The sequence below is a fragment of the Corvus cornix genome, chromosome 2 (genome assembly GCF_000738735.6).
Source record: "Corvus cornix cornix isolate S_Up_H32 chromosome 2, ASM73873v5, whole genome shotgun sequence".
Lineage (NCBI taxonomy): Eukaryota > Metazoa > Chordata > Aves > Passeriformes > Corvidae > Corvus > Corvus cornix.
The window spans coordinates 40,982,250-41,007,724 of NC_046333.1; the positions used below are offsets into that span (position 1 = coordinate 40,982,250).

Sequence of the window (25,475 nt, forward strand, 5' to 3'; positions counted from 1 at the left end):
CACATAACTCAAGAAGCAGCAGAAGCACTGTTAAATTTAACAACCTGCATGAGCTTTATTAGATGGCCACGTTTACAAGAATTAGCGGTAGCGGTGCAGCTGCAGGGTGTTGCGCCTTCTCCAGGCCGCACGGCGTGAGCCACCAATGGTGTGGTGGAATTTGTGGCCCTTGCCAAGCCCACGGCTCTTGCGCCCAGCTGACGTCAGCCCACGCATCTCTCTGTGCTTGTGGACGGGCTTGGTGATCCATTGGGTGTCAGGGTTCCGCCTGATGGTCTTATGGAAGGGATCAATCAGGATCACTTCAAAAAACTTGTAAGTGGAATCTTCACCCACCCAATACGAGTTCAAGACTCTCAGAGCGCCACAGTGACGGCCAGCACGTTCCTAGAGGAAAAAATGAATGCAAAAGGCTGTAAAACCATGGATGCAGCACACTCTTCATGCAGAAAGATGACTAACTCAAACATAAAATTTCAATTTTCCCCAAGAGAACCTCTTTTCCTACAAAAAATCCTCCCCGTCCAGTTGCAAAGGTACAAGAAAAGTAATAGCTGAAAAGAATGCTGTGTTACAAAAAAAAAAAAGGCCATTCGGATTCCTGCATGAAACAGGTTTTAATGACCATGAGCAGGAAGGTGCTTGGTTGACAAAAGAAAGAACTCTCTGTACACAGAAGCACCCAGTCAGTAAATATACAATGTTAAAAATAACTTCAACGTGAAGATGAAGAGCACGAGCTGCACTTGAGCTCACGGAACAATCTTTTGTGGGAAGTTATGAAAGACTGATTAATTTGCGCATCCAAAGCTACAGGGGAGAAAGGCATTTCTGCAGAGAGTAAGCCTGTACTGGTAGGAGTAAAGGAATAGCTGATGTAACAAATCTTTGTACTACTGCTGGCATATTAGTGCTCACTATTCCTATCCTCACTTGTGGTTGGAAAGACGCAATCTTAGTTTAGAAAACAAAACAAAGCAGAAAATAGCAATTATAGCTATTATGCCATCTGCCTCTCCCATCAAGAATGCTCCGTACTTAAAACACCCTATGTGCGTTCAGTTGTAGGACTTTATCTTCATCATGGGGAAGCACGAACCAATGGACCCCATTCATCTTCTTCCCCAATGTAATCCTAACCTATTGCTACAGGCTTCCCTAAACAGCACTTGACTATTTCCTGCACACGGAGTAACATTTTTTCAAGTCCTCATTTTCTTCTAGTGTGAGAGCAACACCTATATGAAACATTAGAACACCAGCCACCCTCGACCAGCTTCTATTTGAGGATGGGAGCTCCAACTGAGGCTCTACGTTTCTATAATCTGAAAAATATAACTCTTCAGGAAAGACTGTTGTCAGATTCAGAAAATTTCAAGCTAAAACTGAGGGCAAATAACTTCTTCCATAATTGTCGTTAGCATGTAATTAGCCATCGGGTATCTGGGAGTAACATATATGAAGAGAATGCCATGAGCACTGAAAACAAAATTGCATTTTTAATTCAAACTCATCACCTTTGTTTCTTTTAAATAAGCATATCCCATTTACATTTTTTCATTGGGGGAAAAAAAAAATCCCACCATATTCAACTTTCAGAAGTCACTCAGAAGTATTTTTTAAGTCCTGAGAACAGAAAAGTCTTCTGCTTCAAGACGGAAAGGCAGTGACACTCTCCCTTCTTCCACAATGTCTCATTTGAGAATGCAGACTGGTATTAACTAACCCACTGAAAAAGTTCTTTTTGTAAAGGTGAGAACTGTATCTCTTCCAGACTACTGCTGTGACAAAGTTTACAAGATCTCATCGAATCAAAGCTTACATTTTGAGTACTTCAGTAGCAATATCTCACCTAAAAATAAATTAACCCCCAACCTGTGTGCTTGTGAGATACCAAAGCTTTTTATAAAGAAGCAGGTGGTCTCTGGCATGCTGCCTTCAGCTCCTGCAATACAGCTAAGTATGCTGTGCAACACTACTACTACACAAACAGGCGCTACAGGCCTTAAGTCAGGAAATCACGTGTACTTTGTGAAAGGACCATCAGCTACAGCTGGTGATCCACACCACGTGGCAAGGAACACAAGAGTGGGATTTACTGACATGTTAAGACACCTTAGCACACACAAATTCTTATGCCTCATGCCTAGCTCTTTATTTCACTGTGGCTTGGATTAGTTATGTGTTTTTCATAACAAATATTGTGGCATACTTTAGAAGTATACACTATGAACGTCACTAAACCAGCCAAGTGGTTCCCACAGACCCCATTTTTAAAGTCTGAATAGTTTTTTATTGTCTCAATAAAGCTTTTAAAGACATTCTGGTGCCTTCCTGCCACCATTATTCAAAATCTTTTACCCAACTTACTAACAAAGCAGCTGGTTTGGTTTATATTTTTTGTCTCTGAGTATTTTCAGCTTTTACAGACTAAAACTTTCCAACCCATATTTGTGAGCAATAACCAAAATACTCACCTCTGCTACAGACTGAAGACTCCGGGCAAACTTGAGCTGGTTAACACCGTGATGTACAGGTTTACCATAGGTTGCACCTTTCGGGACCGGGCGTTTGCGACCACCACGGCGAACACGGACACGGTAGATAACGTAACCTAAAACAAACAGTGCCTTAGGAACAAGAACAATTCTAGTAGCAATTTTCATCCCTGTACCCAAAAATTTACACGAAATGCTGCAACACGAAGTCATTATACCAATTTTTACCGAAATTTACGATTCAAGGTGGATAGTACAAGATGTTTTTGTCATTTTCATTACAACTGAGTAAGGCGAGTGATATCCTGTCACAACTATTTCTTGGTTCCAAACCAGAGCTTATGGCACCTGGTTAGTCTGTTTTAGTCCCAAACAGACTAAAATCAGCTACAACTATATTGTAATACAATCATTAAAAAAACCCCACCAAAACCACTACCCAAACCGCACAATTTAGATGGCAGCACTCACAAAGCACTGAAGCACAAGCCATCCACAAACCCTGCTGAAATCTGGTCACTGAGAGATGAGGAAACTAGATGAACGGTGACAGAAATGCCAAGTCTTAGCTTTTTATTTTCTTGTGAATAAACATACTGGGTTTTTAACTGGATTTCCTCAAGTTACTCATGGATGACCACTTTTCCCATTTCTTTCCCTGACAAGTAACTGTTTTCCAATGACAGTACGAACTCCATCACCTTGCCCAAGTACATGCAGCTGTAACAGTCATAGTACGGCTTGTGTTGGAAGGAGCCTTAAAGACCTCTCAATTCCAACCCCTCTGCCATGGACAGGGACACCTTCCACCAGACCAGTCTGCTCAGAGCTCCATCCAGCCTGCACCTGAACACTGCCAGGGATGGGGTATTCAACTTCTCCAGGCAACCTGTTCCAGTGCCTCACCACCCTCACAGTAAAGAGTATCTTCCTAATATCTAATCTAAACCTACTCTTTCAGTTTGAAGCCATTCCCCCTTGTCCTGTCACTACATGCTGTTGTGCAAGTCTCCATCCAGATCCCTTGTAGCTCTTTTCAGGTGCTAGGTCACAATTCAGTCACCCTGAAAAAAGTCAAAGTAACACATGACAAAACTTGGGCAGAGAAAGGACACCCCCCAACCCTAGGATACTAAAACCACTGCTCAATTCTGTGGAACTTTGCACGAGAACAAAAACTGAGGCCAAAGCCCACTTGATCTTCACCTGCCAGAACAGCCACAGAAGGCACAGATGCAAAATTAAGTGAAGTTAAGGTTTTAAGGCTTTTAAAAGTTTAGGTTTAAGTTTAAGGCTGTGGGCACTGCTACCGACTGAGAACATTTATGATATTCTTTTCATTTCACGCAGGACACTTCCATTTATTGGGGGATACTTCAGTTCCAGATTTTGTTTTTCTGCTGTCACTGAAGGAAGCCAATGTCACTCCATTGTGAGGCACACGGACTTCACCTCTCCGTGCCATTACCTTGCTTGGCCTTGTATCCCAGCCTGCGGGCTTTATCGGGTCGTGTAGGGCGCGGGGCCCGGTGCAAGGCCGACAGCTGGCGGTACTGCCAGCAGCGCACGCGCAGCAGGAACCGCATCACGTCCGACTGCTTCTTCCTCCATAGCTCCTGGATGTACTTGTAGGCACCCATGGCTGTCTACCTGCTGGACAGAGAGCTCAGTGAAAACAATGCACCAAAAGCAATTCCCAGTTTGAACATCTTCCAAGGGTGGCACTGCACAAAACCACACATGGAACAGCACTGAGAGACAGGGACCTCCGAAGCGTCTTTGTACCACTGACACCCGAGAACATGGATCACACCGGGCAGCCTTCAGCATGACATGCTGCAGTCACCATTCCCAGCAATTTTCTTCCTTTTTGCATGTTCTGAAGTGTTAAACTCCTCAACTGAAAATTTTCAGATGTGTTATGTCTGATACTACCAAACCCAATGATTAATACCTGAAACAAGTTGTAAATATCAATCTATAAAAAACCACGGGTCTGCAAGGAGTGTGGCCTTTACTGTTAACTCTTACTTTAATAAGGTTTTACTTCTAAGTGAAAGCTGAACAGTTTCATTAGTAAGTGGAAATTTAACTGTTGCTTAAGAAATGAACTAGATTGGGACTTTTGCTTCCTTAGAGCTATTCACTTGGTGTCTCCCACATCTCAGGAGAGACAAGGCCTTCCTCCGCATCTGCTGAAACTGGGCTTTAAGTAGAATGGGATGTACTGATCATGCAATACTAAACAAGAAGTGTCATAACTTAGTGTCCTACTGCTGCTGACATTTGTGTTTTGCTCCACAGAGGCCCTGTGGGTTTTTTAAAGGTTTTTTACATTGTTTCTGCTGAACACCATCGGGGTCAGTTTGTATTGACTTCAGCAGAGCAAGGACTCAACACGAAGTTCCTACAGATCAAATTTTGCTCTTAAGAAAATAATGACTATTACAAAGTCCCTCTTCTGAGCTGAAATTGTCTTAAAAGATGAAGGCATTTTAAAAAATCAAATATTACTTAATTTTTACTCATGCTTACTGCTGTCTTCCTGAAAACCTCTGAGGCCTTACACATGTGCAGCAATCAGCACGTGTACCTGAACCCCATCAAGCCCCCACCCAACTCACCATCAGATACACGCAGCTCACTTTATTTACATTTAAAAACACGCCGAAAACAGTTCGTGTGTGACTTTGGATACCCCTCTTGTTTGAACGTGCCCAGCTATGGTTCATCCATTCCTACTCCCAGCCACCCCATCTTTTCACTGCATAATGGCACAAAACCCCCACGAACAAACCGCAAACCAGGGCGCGCCGTCTATCACCGACCTGCGCCCGCTCTGCCGCGCCAGGGCCACCCTGGGTGGCCCGTTCCCCTCCCCGCCCCGGCCCACCGAGGCGCAGCCCGCGGGCCCTCCTCCACCGGCCTCCCAGAGGCGCCGCGCCGCAGGAGCAGCCCCATCCCACCCGGAGCCCGGCGGGCGCGGCGGCGGGACGGGCGGATGGACGCTCGGATCCCGGGATGGGCACGGATTGAGGGAAAGGCCGCGCGCGGACCGGCCCTCACCTGATGGCGCCCAGCACCGGAAAGGAAGAACCCTGCTACCCACAACCCCTCGGGGCCACCCCGCGCTTCTGGCGGCGGCAGCGGTGCCTCACGGGTAATGTAGTCCGGCGGGGCCGCGAGCCGCGCGTCCCTCCCCGCTCGGCCCGGCGCGGCCCGGCCCCCCGCGCCCGCCAATGGGAGCCGGGGGCGGGGCCCGCGCGGGTCAATGGGGCCGGGCCGGACGCTCTGTCCAGGTGCGCGCTCGCGGCGGGGGGGGCGGCCTCGGGGGCGCGCTCTGGGGCCGGGGCGCGCTCTGGGGCCAGGGCATTGGGGCGCGGCCCGCCCGAGGGCTGGACCTGGGGCAGGGGCTTGGCGCGATGCGGCATCCCCTGAGACACCCCCTCCCCCCAACCCCCGTAAGAGCCCCAGGTTAGGGATTGGGGTGGGGACTTTGCTTAAAACCCTGAAAAGAAGCCTTTAAAAAAAGCTCTAAAATAATAATAATTTTTAAAATCGTAAGATTATGAAGAACGGCAGAGGGAGCTGGGTTTGTTTAGCCTGGAGGAGGCTCAGAGGGAACCTCATCCCTCTCTACAACTCTCTGAAAGGAGGCTGTAGTGAGGTGGGGGTCAGTCTCTTCTACTGTGACTGCAGTGAGAGGACCAGAGGAGATGGCCTTCAGCCGAGCCAGGGGACACTCAGATTAGGTATTAGAAGAAAAATTTTCACTGTTACGACAGTCAGGCATTGGAATAGGTTGCCCAGGCAGATTGTGGGGTCACCATCCCTGGAGGGGTTTAAAAGGCGTCTGGATCTGGTGCTGGATGATGTGGTTTAGTGGTTGCAGTGGTAGTTCTGGGTTGATGTTTGGACTGGATGTTCTTAAAGGTCTCTTCCAACCTGATGATTCAATTGTATTCTAAATAATAAACCCTAAGGGCAAAAACAAAACCCTAAAAACAATCCTAAAACCTTTTCAGTGGAGGATAGGGAGAGGGCACCATGGAGTCCCTGGTTCTGCAGGCTTTATGCACTGATCTGCTCCTGTCCCTGCTCCCATCCCTCCTGTATATGGCATGGCACAGGTTGGATGGGGTGTTGAGCAACCTGGTCTCATTGGTGGCATCCCTACCCATGGCAGGGGGCTGGAAGGAGAGGATCTTTAAACTACATTCCAACCCAAGCCATTCTATGATCCTGTGAGTTAGGCTTTCCCAGCCTGCAAGTCCTTTCTGCCTCCCTACCTGCGGCTGCGGGATGACCTTTCTGTTTTTCAGTGTATGCTTTTCAGAGCACCCTGGCTTGTGAAGCATTACCTGGTTAAACTGGAATTGAAGCAGGACAGTGCCAACCCCTCCTGGTCCAGAAAAGGTATTCTTCAGCTCTCTCTATGGGAAATGGCTCCAAAGAGCCAACTGAGTCAGGGCCTGCAGCCCTGCCATGGCTCACTGGCAGAGGGAAGTGCCCCTGGCTGCTGGATGCCTCCTGCTAGAACCAACCCCCACCCATCCAAACTGATTTAAAGCAGACTGAAAAAACCTGCTTCTGCATTTGCTTTCCTCTGCTTCTGCCTTTAATGCTCCTGTTTTGTAGTTCCTATTCTGTAAAAGCTAGAAACTTTCTGTGAGTGAAATAAAAAGGAAGGAACCACCAGTTTCTCGCATTTCCAGAAGCCATCCTGGTACCATGAGATTCCATCAAGCCCATTGCAAGCCCAGGAAGCCCGATAACGCCGTGCACACACACGCCAACAAACACAGCCCCTGCCCCAGGGTGTGCATGCTCCAGCGCTCCCAGTCTCCCAGAGCCTGACAGGACAAGTGTCGAGGCTGCAGCCAAGCATCAGCACCACTGGCAGCAGCCTAAAACCTGAAAAAATGGTGTGGGAGGAAACTCTAGTCCTAAAAATATCAGTTGCTGGCGAGCGCTGGGAGGGAGCTGTGCCCCCGCTGCTTTGCGCTTTGCCTTGCGCCTTCCGTGGGCTTCGCTCCCGCAGGGTGCCCATCCCTGCGCCATGCCAGGCTAACAGCCTTCCGTGTCTGCACAGGGCTCCGCTGCGGAACCGGCCCTCGGCAAAGATGGGGAAGGGCTACAAGGTGGTGGTCTGTGGAATGGCCTCAGTGGGAAAGACTGCGATTTTGGAGCAGCTTCTCTATGGAAAGCATACTGTTGGTGAGACATTTTTACTTTTGGGGGGAGGTTGTTTCCTTTTCTAGCATCTTGTTCTGTGTGAGCCCCCAAACACCAATAATCGAGGACTGTGAACTGCGCTGAGGTGAAGGAGGAAATTAATGTGGTTTTGTGGCATCTCTTGGCTGTTCTTAAAATTCATAGTCCCTTACTTAAGGATTTTTAAAAGAGCCTTGGAGAAGAACCTGTTCTGTGATGTTCCCAGTAATAATACACAAGAATGTTTAAAAAGAAACAAACACTGAAAGTAGGTGATGTGCCTCCTGCCTATTTACAAAAGAAATATCTCATTCCATGAAAGATGCCGTAGATACCTGAAAAATAAATAGCTGTCACATGATGAGTGTAGACTCTGTTTAGACTTCTGTTTCATTTTCTTAAAGCTTTATTTTGCTTGGTCTTGGCTAACATTTAATCAAAGCTCTGGAAAGAAAAACAGCTCAGCTTTAGGTTCCACATTCTGTGCTGAGCTTCGAAGGCCAAGCGTCTCGGCTCTCTAAGAAATCCTCCTGTGGAAAACAGACTTGACAGAGGAACAGAGGATGCCTGATATTTGCTGTGCACAAAAGAAAGGGAACAAAGGCAAAGCTGGCATGTTTCCCTCTGTTTCCACATTTGGCTTTGAAACAAAGTGCAATGATCATCAGGCTGACAAATTATTCCTGCCTCACCTAGAAACAAGGGGTGGCACCAGGGCTTTGACTGATGTTTAGTCACTTTGCATTTTTTTCTTGAGCCGGTAAATTAGACGTGTGGATAAGTTGTTGGATAAACGTGAGGATTTCTAGGATGGTGCTTTGCAGCACTGCACCTTTAAAATGTGTGGATGGGAGGAATTTGCTGGCAAAGCGTGATACAGAACTGTGTGCTAATACCCGTGTTTAAAAGGAGGATTTCCTCTAATGTTGCAGCAACATCTGTTTCCAGCATCCTACCGAGAGCTAGGCACGTAGCCCCGCGTAGCTTTCAACGTGAAGGTTGCAAAACCTGCAGGCTGAAGGTTTTTCCCTCTGCTACCAACCTGCCTCTCCTCTGTGCCGGGCTGGCTGACTGTCAGAGACACCCCAGCAGCATGAGCAAGGCCACGTTACTTAAATCGTATTGCCTTGCATTAATTCCTGCCTCCTATTAGCAAGCCAGGCAGGAAGGATATTTGGGTGTTGCTGATCAGAGGAGCTATTTATGGAGCCAGCCATGTACATGATTATACAGCGTCATGGACACTGGCTGACATAACCGGAGGGAGGCCTCGTGCCTGGGGTTTAGCCGTGGGTGTCCCTCTGTCACTCCCAAATGCTCTGCTCCAGCTTGGCCATTGAGCAATGTGGACCCCCTCCCCCAGCCCCCACCCTTAAAAAGATCAGTTTTCCTGGCCTGCAGCTCTGCTCTTATTTTTTTGAGTTACTGGTAAGGGAAGGAGCAGCTGATACCGGATGGAGAGTGCAAGGGGAGAAGGAAGAGGTAGTTTCCTGTTTTCTGTGATTTTGGTCAAATCTTATTCCTAAGACATTCAGAGAAAGAGGGCAAAAAGCAGAGTCAAGATTAATAATTGAGAGTGTCATTAGGGAGCTGCTGCAGCCCCAAGAGATGAGTGCCCATGGCCCAGCAATTTTGATATCCCCTACATAGGCCATCAGGCACATTTGGGGGGATGTACCGATAAGTTGGTGCTTTTTGCAGTCCTGCTGAGTGGTCACCATCCTCCCTGCCTCTTCCTCAGCACGTAGGCAGTTGTGGCAGAGGGTGCCTGGAGTATGGGCTGCTGGAAATGGTTCCCAGAAGACCTTCAGCTACTGTTCCACTCCGTATTGATTTAACTCCCGAATTGCAGAGGCAGGGTGCCATTGTGAAGATCTCGCTATGCAAGGACTGAGTTTGGGGAATGGCGAGTGTTTGACTGCTCCTTAGCTGAGCTGCTGTAAACTGCACAACGGTGCTACCATTGCAGGGGTGGCCCTTCCACGCCTAAAACATGATTACAGGACCTTGATCCTCGTTTCCTAAAGCTTACGAGCTCCAGAAAGCTGACATGTACATCTTGGCTGCTGGCCTTTTTGGCTGGAGGCAAGAAAGGACTAGTGTGTTTGCTGAAAGCCTATCTGTTCAGAGCCAACCATCAAGGCAGCTCACCGGGCATGGCAACACGGACACAAGCTGTTTCAAAACCTGTGCTTCCTGACTGACGTCAGGAGCAGCTCTGCAGCCGCTCCAAGGGCCCGGGAGCCATGGGGAGGACAGCCGAGCCAACACAGGGAGTCATTCCGTTCTGATGGCAGGCACATCCTCCTCTCAGTGACAAGAGGCATGCTAGAACATGGTTGGAGGCTCAGAGCACGAGACCTGCTACCATACTGAGGTGTCGCAGCCACTGTCACGGGGGTCTCCTCCTGGCCGTAAATCAGCCATGAGTCTGTCAGTGCTCACGTGCCTCCTGTTGACTTTCCTGTAAAAAGGAGTGGTGGCACAGCTGGTGTCAGGGAAGTGATTAGAGTCCTTGGAGTTTTATACTGTTATGTAAAGCCCTTGGCTTTGAGCCCATGCTCCTGGCTGTGTGTTTGGTGATGGTGCTGTAAAGCCAGTTGCACTGTGTTTCTTTTCCTAGGAAAACATGCACCTTCAGGTCTCCTTGGCTTCTCATAGATTAAGTCCCTAAGTGGCAGTGTTACTTACATGGTCAGCAGCTAGCACTCTTGCAAAGGCACTAAGATTGCTTGAGGTCAAAGAGGAAGAAGTATTCAGGAAGGAGGAATACCCCAAAAAAAGAGTATGTGTCCCTGTAGCATGTGAGCAACAGTGTCTGGTATTGGATTTTGTGCTAGGCTTTAAACTGCAACAGAGTTTGCCTTGTGTCCCAAGATGGGAAAAGAGAGGATAAATAGACGAGAGACACTCTCAGAGCCATGGAAAATAATGTAGCTATTGCATGGCAGATACTCTTGCTAAACTAATACAAGGAATTAGAAAAAAACCAAAAGGAAATGTTTGAAATGGATGCAGATTTAGCTTTGTAGGGACTATATTGCCAGAGGTCAGGACAAATAGTTGTTAAGTTGCACATATTTATGTAGTACATATACAAGTACAGCAGTGTGCCCAGGTGGCCAAGAAGGCCAATGGCATCAGGAATGGTGAGACCAGCAGGACCAAGGCAGTGATCGTCCCCCTGTGCTCAGCACTGGTGAGGCAGCACCTTGAATCCTGTGTTCAGTTTTGGGCTCCTCTCTACAAGAAAGACACTGAGGGGCTGGAGTGTGTCCAGAGAAGGAAAATTAAGCAGGTGAAGGGAAGGGCCTGGTGCACTGCTCTGATGAGGAGCAGCTGAGGGAGCTGGGAATGTTCAGCCCAGAGGAAAGGAGGCTCCAAAGGGGGACCTTATTGCTCTCTGCAGATACCTGACAGGAGGGCATAGCCAGGTGGGGGTCGGTCTCTTCTCCCAAGTAACAAGCAACAGGACAAGAGGAAATGGCCTCAAGTTATGCCAGGGGAGGTTTAGATTGGATATTAGGCAAAATTTCTTCACTGAAAGGGTGTTCAGCCATTGGAGCAGGCTGCCCAGGGAAGTGGTGGAATCACCATTCCTGAAGTGTTCAAAAACCATGTAGATACGGCGCTTGGGGACATGGTTGAGTGGTGGGCTTGGCAGTGCTGGTTTAACAGTTTGGCTCGATGATCTTAGAAGTCTTTTTCAGCCTTAACTGTTCTATGATTCTGTGATTGCCTCGTACCTGGGATGATCTCTCTTTTTGTGACTTAAGTGTTGTGTTTGTCCAAATCCTCACCTTCTCTTGCTGTCCTGAAGAAAGAGGAGCCAGTCTTATCTCCTCAGTCATGAAAAGGGTCCTTGACTGGCAGCAGAAGATTGTCCCACTACATACCTGTGGTACCTGGCACTGCTTGGCCCGACCTCTCTTGACCAGGCTAGCAGGAGACTGGCTTAGCTTTGGCACAGGACATCTGTAAAGAGGATGGGTATTTTTCCTTAAACAGTGTTCCTGTTCAGTGATGGTGCAGACAGGAGTCTTCCTTCTGCCTTTAAAATATTTCTGGCCTCTCAGCCTATGCTAAAGCTTATCAGATCAACAGGAAGAGATGAGAACTCTCCGTTGCAGAAAACTTACCTCTGCCTCCTGGCTGTGTAAATATGGTCAGGTTATTCATAAGCAGCTACTTCAGATCCTCTTACTAGCTAGGAATGAAAACACCATATATTAGTGTGGCAGAAGCCATAATGAGAGAATTTGCCTCACTTGGTCCAGCTGGAGGGATTTGGGATTTTGGCTTACACACTTTGGACGTGCAGGCTAATTAACCTAATTATGTGTTCATAGAATCATAGAATGGTTTGTGTTGGAAGGGACCTTAAAGATCATCTCCTTCCAACCCCTTTGCCATGGGCAGAGACACCTTTTACATCTTCACTTTTTAAATTAAAACTACCTCGTGATAGAGGTGCAGTCAGCCTTGCATTTTAGAAATAGATGTAAATGGAACTGAATATTTGTAACTGAGGGTCACAACTTGGCTATTCGTTGGTGGGACCAGTACTTCCCTAGCAGTTAAATCTAAACATATCAGCTCCTTTTGAGGTCTGTCCAGCTCTTTCCCAAGTCAGGGATCCTCTGATACACTGTCATTTGAGATATAAGTAAGCAAAGCCTGTTATTCTGCACTTCACAAACATAAGGAATAGCAGGCTTTAGGAGCTCTTTGCTGAATTCCTCTGGAAAAAGACAAAAAGAGATAACACAGGAGATTATCAGAAGTACTCAAGAAGACATAAAATTTGTACTGCATTAATGCTCGAGATCCAACTGGGAACTTTTGAAATTCCATCCCTCTTGAAATTTTGATTTACTTGGGTATTTGCAATCTATCTGCTCTGCCTAGCCTAAGTATGCAGTATTCATTAGTATATTGAGCCTTTTCTTTACTTCATTGGGAAGCCACAAGGGGTTGGAACAAAACCCAATTTATGACTGAGGCTTCCCATTGCAGTTCCTCTGTGGCAGCAGTCGGTAACAAACAAAGACCTTCCTGCCTCTCCTAAGATTTGCACCAGCTAAGTAGGTGCTAGAGAGTGGCATCACTTCTGTCTATTCCTCCTTTCCCTCTCCAACTTTTTTACACTTTAGTTTTCAAAGGAAGCATGATATTGTGCACAATCCTGTTAGTTCCCCTTCACCCCTGTAACTTCTGAACCTGAAAGCTGGCCCACTGTAGTGCTCTGCTCCACAGAAAACCTACTCAAGCTGGCAGCAGTCTGCACGTAAGTGACTTCCCAGCACAAGCTGCCCTTGCCCACCCAGGTAGAGAAGGTGGAAGGATGCCTGGGGGTGCCAGTGTAGGAAAGGAGAATCAGGATCTTTGTGGCAGGGAGGATGGGATGGTGCCAGCACCTTTCTAGGACACTGACTAGTGTTGCTACTCTTACAGCAACTTGCCTGACCCATGTTTGAATGGAGACCTAGGAAGTGTTTGAATGGGATGGTACTAAAAAGAAGTGCAAACATCATTGTTGGCAAGATGTGGCTGGTACATGGTCGGGGCTTTAGGAGCAGGGCCTAGAATAAGGTGAGACAGGTATTTTTAAAAATTATCTGTGTTTACTAAGGAAACTACTTGCATATACTCCCTCCCCCAGTGCACACAGGTGAAATTTCACCTCTGGAATCTGATACTGGTGGATAAATTTCAACTCTCTCCTAAGTGCCCCTCCTATTTGACATCAAAATTTGTTGCTCTATTCTGCTGAGTTAAGTCCCAGGTCTTAAATTTTCCTCCTCATTTTTAAATAAGATGTTAAAAGACATACTTTTCACTGCTGCTTTTAATGCCATTAGGAAGAGATTGTCTCAGGATAATGTGGATATATTAGAGGCTGTTGAATTATAGTGTAGCATTTAGAGGATGAAAAACTGTATAATATTATGTGTTGCTTTTTAAAAAGAAAACTTAGGTACTTATGGTTCCTTCCTTCTTGCCAAAGCTGTACTTACTGATGCTAGATATTTCCTTGACCTGTTTGTACAATGCAACGAGGCAGAGCAAGAATATAGTGCTGTGTTTAAACAACAGTGCTGTATCCAGAAAGGGCTCTGGTATTAGCTCCGTCTTTAAAAATGCCCCTTTAACACATTCTACAATCACACAGAATGCATTTGTGCTTCCTCTTTTTATTAACCTTTGCTTTGTCCTTCTGTTCGTAGTTTTGCTCCCACACATTACCGTGGCTATATTTGGAGGCAAGATAAGTTAAATCATTGGAAACCTAGTAAGAGTTTGATCTATGAAGACTGCACAGAGAGGGGCAAAAAGAACAGCTTGTGCCACTTTCCTGCACAGGAATGCTGCATACATCATATGAAACCATCAGCGTGGGTGGAATGCTTTAGCTTGTTTGTCAATGTGAAGTGTTTTGAATAGTGTCATTGAATATAGCAAAATCCTTATTTTCATAGGCCAGATAATCCCTTGTGTTTTCTTAAACAATGCACTAAAATGGTCCCTTTTTGGCAGACAAAGAGAATAAAGCAGGACTGATTATTGTAGTCCTGCAACAGCAAACAATTGTATATAGGAGTGCAGGGGAGGCAAAAACGTGAGTTGCAGAAGGTTTGTATGAATACTTAAAACCAGCTCCAGAAGTGGCCCAGCTACACTATACATAGATTGTTTCGACCTGTAACCTTATGCACCTGCATCCAGGAGGAACACAAAGCTAACGTGATTTATGTGTTCTCAGGTTTGGCTTAGAAAACATAATTTTAATCAGTTCAAAGCAAGCTGCCTTGAATTACCTCACATTCACCTTGGGGAGAAGCAGAGGGAAGGAGGGCCAGTATGCAGATAAGGTGGAACAGGTGATACATATATGAAAGCTTGTTACCTTATGCATGCTCTTGCCTTGCAGTAACTGAACTTGCTCCTATTAGCAAATCTGAGTCATTTTAGATCCCTAGGGGATCGAAAAAGCTCACTGTGTATTTGAGTAAATAGAGTATGCAACTTTGTTTGCCTGCAAACATCCCCTTCCCTTTCTGGCTTATTTTCACTTATTGGCTAGTTGTACCACCAATACACATTCGTTTACAGAATTGTTCCTTTGGCTCCTGCTTCTGCAGTATGATCCAGCTCATTATGAGGCAAAGAAGTAGGCTTAAGATGTTAGCACTTGACTGTCTGGTGTTACCTGGCTGTTGTTCCAAAAGGGTATGTTTGGGCAGGTTCGTTTTGCAGCATGTTTGGCACAGAACTGGTACAACTGGGTGGTTGGAGTTTGGGAAACTTGGGAGGAGAGCATGTATCTTACCCTATTCTGAATGTACATGTTGTATAGATTAATTTTACAGGCATAATCATGTGCTTACATGTTAGTGTATTTACAGCATCACTATTGGAAAGAGCTAGTGCAGTCATCTATGAATATAGCCCTCTATGGACATGCCAGGCAAGGTCAAGGCCTGGTCAAATCACTCTGTAAAACACTCACTGAAAGCTACTGTGGGGCACAATTCTGCTGCACTGCAAAGAATTCCTATAGTGGGGCTGTTCTTATAGCAGTGGAACGTTCCTGCTTGTTTTCAAACAGGCTTAGAAGAGGGTGCCACGATGGAAGATGTGTATTTGGCATCGGTGGAGACAGACCGAGGCGTGAAGGAACAGCTGCGGCTTTATGACACCAGGGGTCTGCAGGAGGGCGTGGAGCTGCCCAAGCACTATTTCTCTGTGGCTGACGGCTTCGTTCTGGTATATGCCGTGACCAGCCTCGAAGCCTTCCAAAGAGTCGAACTGCTCAAAAAGGAGATTGATGTCTTCAGAGACAAAAAGGAGGTAAATGCATGGTTGGCTAAATGCTGTGTCAGCGATAGGAAGTTAAGGTCACAAAGCCCAGCTTTTGTTTCTGTAAACGTTGTGTACAAAGGAAAATGGGTGCACCCAGAGCCTTGGGCAACCCAGCAAAAAGGAGGCGTTCTCATGCCAGGGAAGCCTAATTCACATGCCATGCAGGTCATGCAAAAGAATGCTTTTTTTTTTCCTTGTCCTTATTTCCTCTACTACAGCTAAAATTCAGTCAGCTGAATGCACCAGCCAGGACACTTATGACTAATAAAACATATGGTCTACAGCAGTGCAGCTCATATGTTTTTTTAGATATTGTACAGGGGAAGTCAAGTGCACAGAATAATATAACGAAGGGCATTATCTTTGCTTGTTTTGTATTCATGTACTTGATGGCTTACAAACTAGTGTAATTGACAATGGGTCTCCCAGACATTAGTCAATTGGCAAAGCAGCTTTAATGTATTTTAACAACCATATTGAATCAATTCAATTGTGTGAAATGACGGCTCTATTTTCCCTTAGAAAGCAGCTAGTGTTTTCAGCTGACAGTGTTCCAGCTTAGCTAAACAAATATAACTTGCATGTGGCATTAGCATTATGGCTTTTCCTACAGTATCTTTATATTCTCGAATAGTTTTCCCTGTTAAATGTCTTCAGCCTACAGCTTTCCAAATGCTTGTTTTATGCTGTTTAAAAGAAAAAAAAAAGCATGAAGAATTAATTGGATAATGGTAGGGAGAGACTTCGCAAAAATGTAACTTGTTTTGTACTGACAGCACAAGGGTGGAGGAAGGCAGGCTCGAGTGTGACGGCAGATGAATGTGCAGTCACAGGAGAGGTATGTTAGGTGGTAGGGCTGGTGTGAGCTGCAGACTGTCACGTATATCAGGGATACAGGAGTCAAGCATAACTGCCCTGCAGGGCAAGGAAAGGTGGACACGCAGGGAATTTTTCCCAGGCACTGTGTTTTGCAAGGGCCCTGATTTGTTACTATACAGCATGTTGTAATGCAGAGAGGGAGTCACAGTCCCAACAGGATCTGTGTCCTGCTCTTCTGTGTTACCCGGCAGAAATCTCCTCTCTCATTGCACGAAGGTGCTTTAGAAAACAGCCAGTTTGCTCATCCTTTTGGAGAGCTTAAAATTGTGATTTCGACTGAGGCTAACACAGTTAAAGTGGTGGCCACAATAAGATGGATAAAATAGTTTTCATTCCTGTGATTTCCATGAAAAATAGGCTTTGAGGTATACAAGGTGAGACTGGGAGTCCTACCTTAAGGTAACTGTTAATCAGCAGATTAATGATTCTATGACTTAAAGCCTGGGCTCTACTAGAATGAATTCTTTACTGAATTGGGGATGTGTCTCCACACAGGGTGCTTCTGAGCTGGCAGAACTTCAACTTGTTGAGTGGCACAGTCCCCTGTTGTGTGGCAGATGACAGAAAGCACTGATGGCTGGTTCCTTGCCTCTGCTGGCTGTGGGGGCTCTCCAGCACGCACCTTAAAGCCTGGCCAAATTTTACACTAAATAGAGGTTTTGTTCTGTTATACTGACAGAGCTTTGCCACAGCTAAAATTCAGCTGGAGCATGCATTAAATACACATGAAGATTATAGCTTCTTTCAAAGCCCTCACAGAGAGGAAAAAAAACCCCCTAAACAGCATTTTTCCAAACACCCTGGACTGCTGTAGAAAAGAAAGGAAACCTCAGACCTCACAGGAACAGGACAAACATCTCTAGCTGGAAAGAAGTAGAAGGCATCCTGGAGTGAGCCTGACGAACAGGAAAGAGCAAGCAGGTGTGGCCACAGCAAAACCCACAAATCAGCAAGAGAGGACTTTATCACTTGATCTTTGTCAAACCACTAGTGTAGAGATGAAAACAGAGTTTGACTAAGGACCTTGAATTAAAAATGTAGGCATGGTTTCCCCTAAGAGCTGGTGCTGGTAAAATATTTTTAGAAAACAGTGAACTTAAAATAAGGAAGAGCAGTAGCTTCACATAGCCAGCACTGCCTTTGGCACTTCTAAGAGCTGAAGTACTGGGAAGGCTTCATGTACTTACTGAGTTCAGCCACCCTGGGCTGTCTGGGTAATATACAAGTCACTTGATGGATCCTTACAACTGCAGATCTGAGTTGATACCGCTGTGCTGCTCTTCTTAGCTAACCAGCTGCTCTTGAAACTGCTCCCCAGAGGATGCTCCTAGTGCTTATCTGCCCCTTTCAGCAGACAGACCCCTTCAGTCCTTCGGGTGGCTCTTGCTGCCTGGGGCTGGGAAGCCGGTGGGGCTGGGCTGGGAAAGGGGCCCCACAGCCCAGCCTGCCCGGGCTGCTGGCACGGTTGGCTTTATTTATGTTGCGGGATGGGGCTTGGGAAAGAAACAAACAGGGCAAAATCCACCACTATGGGGTCCAGGCTCTCTGCTGCTGTGCATTTTGTCATCTCTCAAGCATCCACTGCTCTGACCTACTCGGATGTCATGCTCTTATCATTTGTCCAGGGCAGCTCAATTGCCAAGTGGAGAATAGGGCTGTTTAACTTTGGATCTCTTAGGTATTGTTTCCCTTCAAGCAATCGTTGGGGGGTGGGAGTGGGGAGGCGAGAAGGGGAAGTCCTGCATATCCTATGATGAAAACAAGCTTCCAACCCATAACTAGATGAGGCTAATTCATATCCCAGACCCTGATCTTCCAAACTACATGCAACGTACCTTGTGCCAGTGCTAAGTTACAGAACAAGTCTGAACTGTGTTGCTACTTGCCTGCTGTTTAAAAGGATTGTGAGTGGTGGATGGTTTTGGTATAAAACTCACCCTCTTGTTTGGTTTGTAGGTTACACTTATTGTCTTGGGAAACAAAACTGACCTCCTGGACCAAAGGCAAGTGGAAACAGAAGCAGCACAGCAATGGGCAAGGGCTGAGAAAGTGAGACTGTGGGAAGTGACTGTGACAGATCGGAAAACACTGCTTGAACCCTTCACCTTCTTAGCTAGCAAACTGTCCCAGTCCCAGAACAAATCAACATTTCCCTTGCCTGGAAGGAAGAGCAAAGGGAATAACTGTGATAACTAGACTAGCTTAGCATTGTCTCCTGCTGCCAGGTCACAGTCTAAGTCCTTTTTGTGCCATTTGCTTCTTGCAGTTTCACTTAAAGCAATAATATCATTCAGCAATAAAATCAGCAAGCTTATAGCTAAGAGGTATCCTTCCTTCCCATAGACTTGGCTTGAAAAAGCTGCTGGTGGTAAAAGTGTCAAAAAGCGCTTTATGAGAGTAGTTATTTTGCATCCAGGGCTATGGAGGAGGAAGGGATAGATGGATACCTCTCTAGCAGGGGCTTTTAGTATGCCTGGGTATAGCTATGTTGAGGGACAAATCAACAAGCTTACCAGTATATAATCCCCCTGCAGATCTATAGCCTGTAGTCACAAAAAGTATTAGCTGCAATAAAGCATTCAATTTGGAAAGGTGATATGTTTGAAATGGCAACAGTTCTTTTACCTTGACCTTAAACAGGGACATGGGGCTTTTTGATGCTTCAAGAGGCTGAGATCAGTGTTTCCTGTAGAAGGGTATGGGGCAGGAGGAACAATTACCAGATTTAGCCACTGATGTTCTGCTAGTGTCTGGAAGAAAAAAACCCCAACAAAATTATACAAAACCACCCCCCACATCTTCTGGGAAATACTAGAAGAGATCTACCCCAACACAAACCTTGTCAACAAAGTCTAGTAAGCAGTGCTTTCAGGTCCGGAATTCATGTGTAGAAACCAGAAATGCCCTCAGAGCACTCATTGATTGAACAACAACCTAAGGACAACACAGCTGTGGGTTTGTTCCAGCATGTCCACTACCAATCAGTCACATACCCATAGGTGGTAATTTTACTGAGAATTATATGGATCGATTTTGTACGCAGGAGGTCTTGCTGGGCTCTGCTTAGGGCACACTTTCCTGGCTGCTCAGCCAAGCTGCAGCAATCCACCCTCCCTAGGCCAGATAACAACTGGTACAAAGTGCTGTACTACTCTGCATGTGAGGGCTAAGGAGGGTAGGAGGCTGCCTTTTTCAGAGACATCCCTGTGGCAAATACCCAGAAATACCTGTACAAATGGCCCCAGTCTTAATGTGCTGCACATGGTCCAGCTGCAGGAGTGCAACTGCACGTGCTCTATTTGACCCAACACTGGCAAACCTGTGCTGCAGGAATCTGCTGTCCCAGGTCAACTTGTCAGTAAACTGAACAAAAGGTGATATATAGTGACAGAATGAACAACTTTTCCCAGAGACAGCAGCCAGGTTTTGGCACCTAACAACCTCCTGTACTAATTGATTCTAGCTTGTCTTTGTATTTGAAGGCAAGAGCAGGGAGAGAGAGTGAAGTATGCAGTTTCTGTGTTTTCCACTAAATTAATGCTGTTTTGAACAAATACTGGGAATTTCACTGTGAATCAGCAAAACCACAAGCACTATTTGCACTGTCATACCATAACTGCTAAATAATGTGCTTAATGATCACAATTAAGCTTATAGTATTGCTCTTCCTGAATACTGATTAATAAAGTCTGTCAGCATTATTAATGTCAGAGCAGCAGTACAGTTCACTAAAAATTAAGCAGGAATCCCTACCATTACAATGAAGGTAGACGAAACTGTTTATGTGCTTTGCTCAATATAGTTTGAATTGCTGTGGCCAAGGAGTAAGATAAGAGAGCAATTATGAATGAGCAAGCTCTTGTAATGCCCTGCTAGGAACATACAATTGTTTCCATTGCAACACTGCAGCTGAGTAAGCACTATAGCACGACCTCCCCCCACCTGGCCAGTAATAAGTCACTGTCCTTGGGGATGCTGCAGGATGACACTCCCATCTCACTCATTTCCTACGAACACACGTGTACTCCCGGCTTCTCCCTACCCAGAAGACTCCGTATCTGCATGCTTGGGAAGTGGAGGTGACTTCAGAGCAGCAGTGGTTCACCTCCTTGCTGCAACCCCTTACCAAGGAATGGGTCATGTTCCTCTTCTTCAGCTCTGCATAACCCTGCTTCTGGAAGGGACTTGAATCAGCCTTGGATCAATCAAAATAAGTGAAAACGTCTACTAACAGCACATCACTAAAGCTAACACTTGAGCCAAGGGAGTGCAGGTTGACAAGTCAGAATGAACTTAAAATGCCTGGAGATGGAACAAACGGGGATGACTGGTTCCTGTCCAGCTCTGCATGCTGTAAACTCGGTGCCCATTATACTGCCAAGACTGATGTCACCTCTAGGCTGCCAGAGCTGTGCAGTGCAAGTGTAGCTTGCTCACTCACTCCCCTGGCCTCCCAGGACTCAGCAGTGTTTTAAGACAGACAAGAGAAAAAAGATCTTCTAAATGACTACAGCCATTTTTCCAAATAGGTTACATAAAGGCAAACACATTTTCTTTGATTTGGCTAAATTTAGAGTTTAGATAATTTGAGGCATTCAGATTAAAAAAATCACCACCCACTGTTCTCTTTCATAAACTTATTCTGATGTTTTTCTAAATACCGTAGTGTTTTACTGACAAGTGATGGAAAATGTAGTGTCTCCTCTGCAAACAATGTGCACACAGTGGCTGGTACTGAGTAAAAATGAAACTTGCTGTAGTAGTTTTACATAGGGTTAATAAGCAAAGTACAGAGTATAATGTAGTAGCTAACGGGCAGAACACCTATTTTGTTCTTACTGCTCCACTGACTCAAATGCTGTTCTAGGTCACGGGGATCACCTACCTTCTGCAAAACTGGAGTCCCTTCAAAAGATAATGGAGAAAAATTATTATAAAGAAGAAAAACAAATTACTAAACTAAACCATCTTTCTCTGTTCCTCTTAAGCCATTACCCTGCTGAATCAACACTGTACAAATCAGTCACCCCCACCAGGTACAACAGTTAATTTGACATGTCCTGGTGGCACAAAGCAAGAAGCTGGCAAAAACCTACGAGATTAAGCCATTTACCTTTTTACTCAGTAGAGTAAAGACTACCAGAGATGCTCCTGGTGTGATGTAGCTACATACCAAATAGGCAAACAGCTGAGGGAGCTCATACACCAAAACATGTGCTGTGTCGAAAGACAGCAGTTCAGATGATCAGGGTAAGGTGCCACTACCCACAGCCACCCAGCAAAGGAAAGGACACCTCTAATTAACAGATTACTTTGGACCAAGTTAGATTTGCTCTGTATCTAGAAAGGAGGAGAAGTATGTAAATGAAATATATACAGAATTTATTTTAAAAGTACCAAACCAAATCCAAGAGCGCAGATGACCACACAGCACTCACAAGAATGTTGCAAAGTGAAGCACTTGCCATGTGAAAATGAATCTGTGCTTCCGGCCTTTACCTTAAGGGAGTGGTCAGAAATGCCATATCCACAACTAACTGCCCTGTTGCTACATACCTCAATGTAAACACTATGTCTCTAGGAGATAATCTTTATAGGTAGTTAAAGGATCTACAGATTTAAGTCTCCTTTATACTCTTTTATGGTGTTGTCTGTTAGCTTACCAGGACACGATTCCTTCTCCTCTTCCAAGTGTGAATAGACCACTCCATCAGAAAAGCACCAAGACATTCTTTTCTTCCGCTTCTTTCCCTTCCAGATGGCTTACACTTTTCTGATTGTACTTTCAAACAACATGCCAGTCCTGCAGAGGCAATGCTGTGAAAACTTAAGCTATAAAGTAACTATCATGGACTCTGTAGCAAGTTACCTCCTCATGGCCAGGTCCCTGCACAACACTTAGTGAACAGTTGTGAAGGTCTTACGCTGTCATTCATTGTATGGTTGTCTAGAACTGTCTTCCTAAAATAGCAGCAGTCAGAGCACTCACTTGCAGGTCTCCCTTGTCCTTAACCATAGCAGAAATTCTCCAAAGTGTACAGAGACACGGTTCTGGCAAGGGACAATGACAAAGCAAGGGACTAAGCAGAAATCTTTTCTTCTTCTTTTTTTTTTAAACATCTTTTTATTAGCACAGTAACAAATGCAGACTTAAGTAGCCCACAACATACAACCAATCCACTGAGTGACTCCTATTCCACACCTTACAGTTAAACAGCTTAAGGTATTTCACTACAGGTTACCGTAAGTCCTGATTAAACCCTTTATTCTTTTCACAAAGATAGATTGGCTTATAAAATAATACATTAACTACTTCTCATTTCATATATGAGGCCATATATCCACCTCTCCATATCACAGATCATGAGATGACAGTCTTTAAAAAGGATTTGTTAAATACCAATGTGCCCTCCATAGGGAAAAACAATCCAAACATCTTTTTACAAAAAAAAAAAAACAACCCCAAAAAAAAAAGAAACTCAACCCAGAACAAAATAAATCCCTCAAACCCAAACAAAAAGCAAAAACAGTGTGTAGAGTCTTGAAAGGACTTTTACATAAACGTCAACCTATGTACCTGTACAAAATTAAGCTGTTTTAATCTTTTACATATTGCAAGCAAACGGAAAACCAAAGAAGTCTAAGAAGTTTACATTCTTCTCGGTACTATATGTGAGCTAATATTGCTGAACTAATTACAGTCTTAAAGTATGCTATTCCAAATCCTAGCTGTCTACTGTAGCAAGATACCTTAAGTTACAACAACAAAATCTTAGGAAATAAAAGACTGAATAAAATCTGTTATAGAAATACCCTACTCTTTACCAGCACCCTCCCTCCTCCCACCCCTTCAAAATCATAAGCAGCTCTTTCCATCACAGACAAATAATGTAAGAGTTTGACAAAAATCCAATTTATGTAGCATATCTTTTGGTCCATTGTCTGGCCATTCTGTCATGCTCTGCTCTGTTAGTCATATACTGAGTGGCAATGCTTCCAACCAGGGGGTCAGCTGAAAAGGAAACACACCGCTTATTCAGACAAGTTACCAAATAAAACCTTGTAAATAAAGCTCAAGTGTGAATTTAATACGAGGCAAACACACAGGTAAGGTATACTGTAACAATCTAAACATACTGAATTGATAATCTGTATCTTCTCTACTTTTGTGTTTTTATGGTGATGTACTAATCTGTAACTTAATAGAGTGAAATGCCAATAAAGTTTTAAGATGTTTAAGACACAGCACTGAGGGTTTTCACCAATTCATGCATTTCAGGTTTGTTTTATTCCTTCTAAGAGTGCCTGAGATGATCATGCTAAGTGTACTTGTAACAATATAAAGCTGCCTTCAAGGAAAGATCACATGTCAAGAAGGGGTTTAATTTTCCCAACAAGTTTACTACAGTGTGAAATCTGGCCTCTCATCGTTAGACACATAAAAATGCAACCTGTAAAATGACTTTGGAAATTAAGACATATTCCTCTTAACTAGTGTGGACAGCGGGTGGGTTAGAGCAGCAGCGATGACCATTTGTGGCATAGCTGGTCACTGGTTTTATATGGACGATGGAAAGTAAAAGGACAACCCCCCTGTTTTTGGAACTGTGTTCATGGGTCTTCAAGCTCCATTACTGAATCACTGTAGCCCTACAGACCAGTGGAGACTGGGTTTGGAAGGGGAAGGAGTTTTCACGTGCTTGTTTCCCCATGGCCTGAGAAGCAGCAAACAGCAGGCTGGTAGGGTATATCCCCCTCCAGCACCTCCAGCCCCTCTCTGACTGCCCGGGAGAGGGAAACGTGCTGGAGGCTGGAGCCAAGCTGCCATACCAATGGGATGAGGAGGGCCACGTTTTTTAGGTGCTGGGAGGAGTGCAAGGCGGCAGGTGGACTTACCGGGGTTACAGTCTGTGAGGAGGGAGCAGATGGAGAGGAGTACTTTAGAAATGGTTAATGCTGGACTCCAGTTGTCTTTTAAAATGTCCAGGCAGATGACGCCTTGGCTGTTAATGTTACAGTGGTAGATCCTTGTCCGGAACGTTACCTGCAAGAGAGGGGTGTGAGCAGGTGTGCCGGCGTGCCACAGGCTGTGGGGAGGGACAGCACAGGAGTACCAAGCGAGGGAGTGAAGCAGCGCCCGGGCGCGCCGGCCGAGCCGGGTCCCGGGCTGACCCACGCCGGGCTCCCCGGGCCGCCGCCGCCCTCTCGCGGCGGAAACAAAAAAGAGCCGGATTTAGAAGAAAAATGATTAACAGTCTCAGGAGCCAACTTCCACGGTCAATGCAAAACCCAGGCTCTGGTGGGTTTAATTTTTTTTTTTTCCCCCCACTTTTTTTTTTCTTAAATTAATTTTTGCCTTTTTGTTCCCAGTGAAAAAAGGGCCCGGGGCCTTAACACCAGCATTTTTCTCTTTCTGGGCTTCCACGGATTTCTAAAATCCTCCAGACAGGCCAAGGCACTTGGAATGACAGCTTCCATCACTTCTAAGAGGCTCAGCGATCAAGGGGAATGTTAGTTAGATTTACTTATTTTCGTGATGTGACTGAGCTAGGCAGCTTGCCACAGAAGTTATCCGAAAGGGAAACACAAGCACCAGGAGCCATTCTCAGAACAAATTTGGTGCAGTTTGCATGGGTTAAGATTATGCACATGAATAAAGGCTGGTGGGTTCACATCCTAAATCCTCATAATTTGTCAACTATCCTCACCTAGAAATTCTATTGTCTGTTTATAGGTCACAGGAGTATTTGCAGAACACATTCGGTAAGCGTGTGGTATGACAAGAACACACTAGTGCTTTCTCTAGAGGTGGGACCAGCCCACACATAAAACTTGCCAGTCAATCCTCATTTTTTTCTACTGCCTTTCTGATGCAAAGAATTTGCCTGCAACCCTCGCTCTCACAGGCTTGGGCAGCAGGCCCAAGTGACACCCAAGTGTGGGGTGACACAGCTACAGAACCCTGGTGACTGGCATGTCCCTGTGCACTGAATCCATGCAGTGTTTCCAAGAATGCTCCTG

General features: G+C 45.4%; 3 protein-coding genes across 4 annotated transcripts in view; 1 reads left to right on the forward strand and 2 right to left on the reverse strand.

The window, feature by feature from the left end:
• Window positions 1-25: 25 nt before the first annotated feature.
• RPL15 (ribosomal protein L15) lies at window positions 26-5,633 on the reverse strand. 2 transcript variants are annotated; one of them, XM_039569207.1, is made up of 4 exons: window positions 5,565-5,633; window positions 3,967-4,151; window positions 2,478-2,614; window positions 26-387 (listed from the first exon to the last, which is right to left on the reverse strand). In XM_039569207.1, the coding sequence occupies exons 2-4, from the start codon at window positions 4,136-4,138 to the stop codon at window positions 82-84; spliced, it is 615 nt and encodes a 204-aa protein (XP_039425141.1). In that variant the 5' UTR covers window positions 4,139-4,151; window positions 5,565-5,633; the 3' UTR covers window positions 26-81. The 2 variants fall into 2 exon arrangements, with proteins under 2 accessions (XP_039425141.1, XP_039425145.1); XM_039569211.1 differs by having other exon boundaries at window positions 3,967-4,148; window positions 5,565-5,623.
• Window positions 5,634-5,721: 88 nt separating this feature from the next.
• On the forward strand, window positions 5,722-21,031 carry NKIRAS1 (NFKB inhibitor interacting Ras like 1). Its single transcript, XM_039569216.1, has 5 exons — window positions 5,722-5,797; window positions 6,821-6,914; window positions 7,591-7,715; window positions 15,322-15,563; window positions 18,411-21,031. The coding sequence occupies exons 3-5, from the start codon at window positions 7,622-7,624 to the stop codon at window positions 18,648-18,650; spliced, it is 576 nt and encodes a 191-aa protein (XP_039425150.1). The 5' UTR covers window positions 5,722-5,797; window positions 6,821-6,914; window positions 7,591-7,621; the 3' UTR covers window positions 18,651-21,031.
• A 1,518-nt stretch (window positions 21,032-22,549) lies between these two features.
• LOC104689058 (ubiquitin-conjugating enzyme E2 E1) overlaps window positions 22,550-25,475 on the reverse strand; it is a 44,114-nt gene continuing 41,188 nt past the window's right edge. Inside the window, 2 exon segments of the mRNA XM_039569226.1 lie at window positions 22,550-23,466; window positions 24,351-24,498. Coding sequence (XP_039425160.1) covers window positions 23,369-23,466; window positions 24,351-24,498 — 246 coding nt within the window. The 3' untranslated portion in view covers window positions 22,550-23,368.

Excerpts from the sequence above, each read along its gene's own strand:
- RPL15 (XM_039569207.1), bottom strand. The coding sequence starts at position 4,138 with ATGGGTGCCTACAAGTACATCCAGGAGCTATGGAGGAAGAAGCAGTCG. Across the intron at positions 2,615-3,966 it reads GGGATACAAGGCCAAGCAAG|GTTACGTTATCTACCGTGTC; the intron begins GTAATGGCACGG and ends TGTTTGTTTTAG. Across the intron at positions 388-2,477 it reads GTCTTCAGTCTGTAGCAGAG|GAACGTGCTGGCCGTCACTG; the intron begins GTGAGTATTTTG and ends TTTTTCCTCTAG.
- NKIRAS1 (XM_039569216.1), top strand. The coding sequence starts at position 7,622 with ATGGGGAAGGGCTACAAGGTGGTGGTCTGTGGAATGGCCTCAGTGGGA. Across the intron at positions 7,716-15,321 it reads CTATGGAAAGCATACTGTTG|GCTTAGAAGAGGGTGCCACG; the intron begins GTGAGACATTTT and ends GTTTTCAAACAG. Across the intron at positions 15,564-18,410 it reads TCTTCAGAGACAAAAAGGAG|GTTACACTTATTGTCTTGGG; the intron begins GTAAATGCATGG and ends TTTGGTTTGTAG.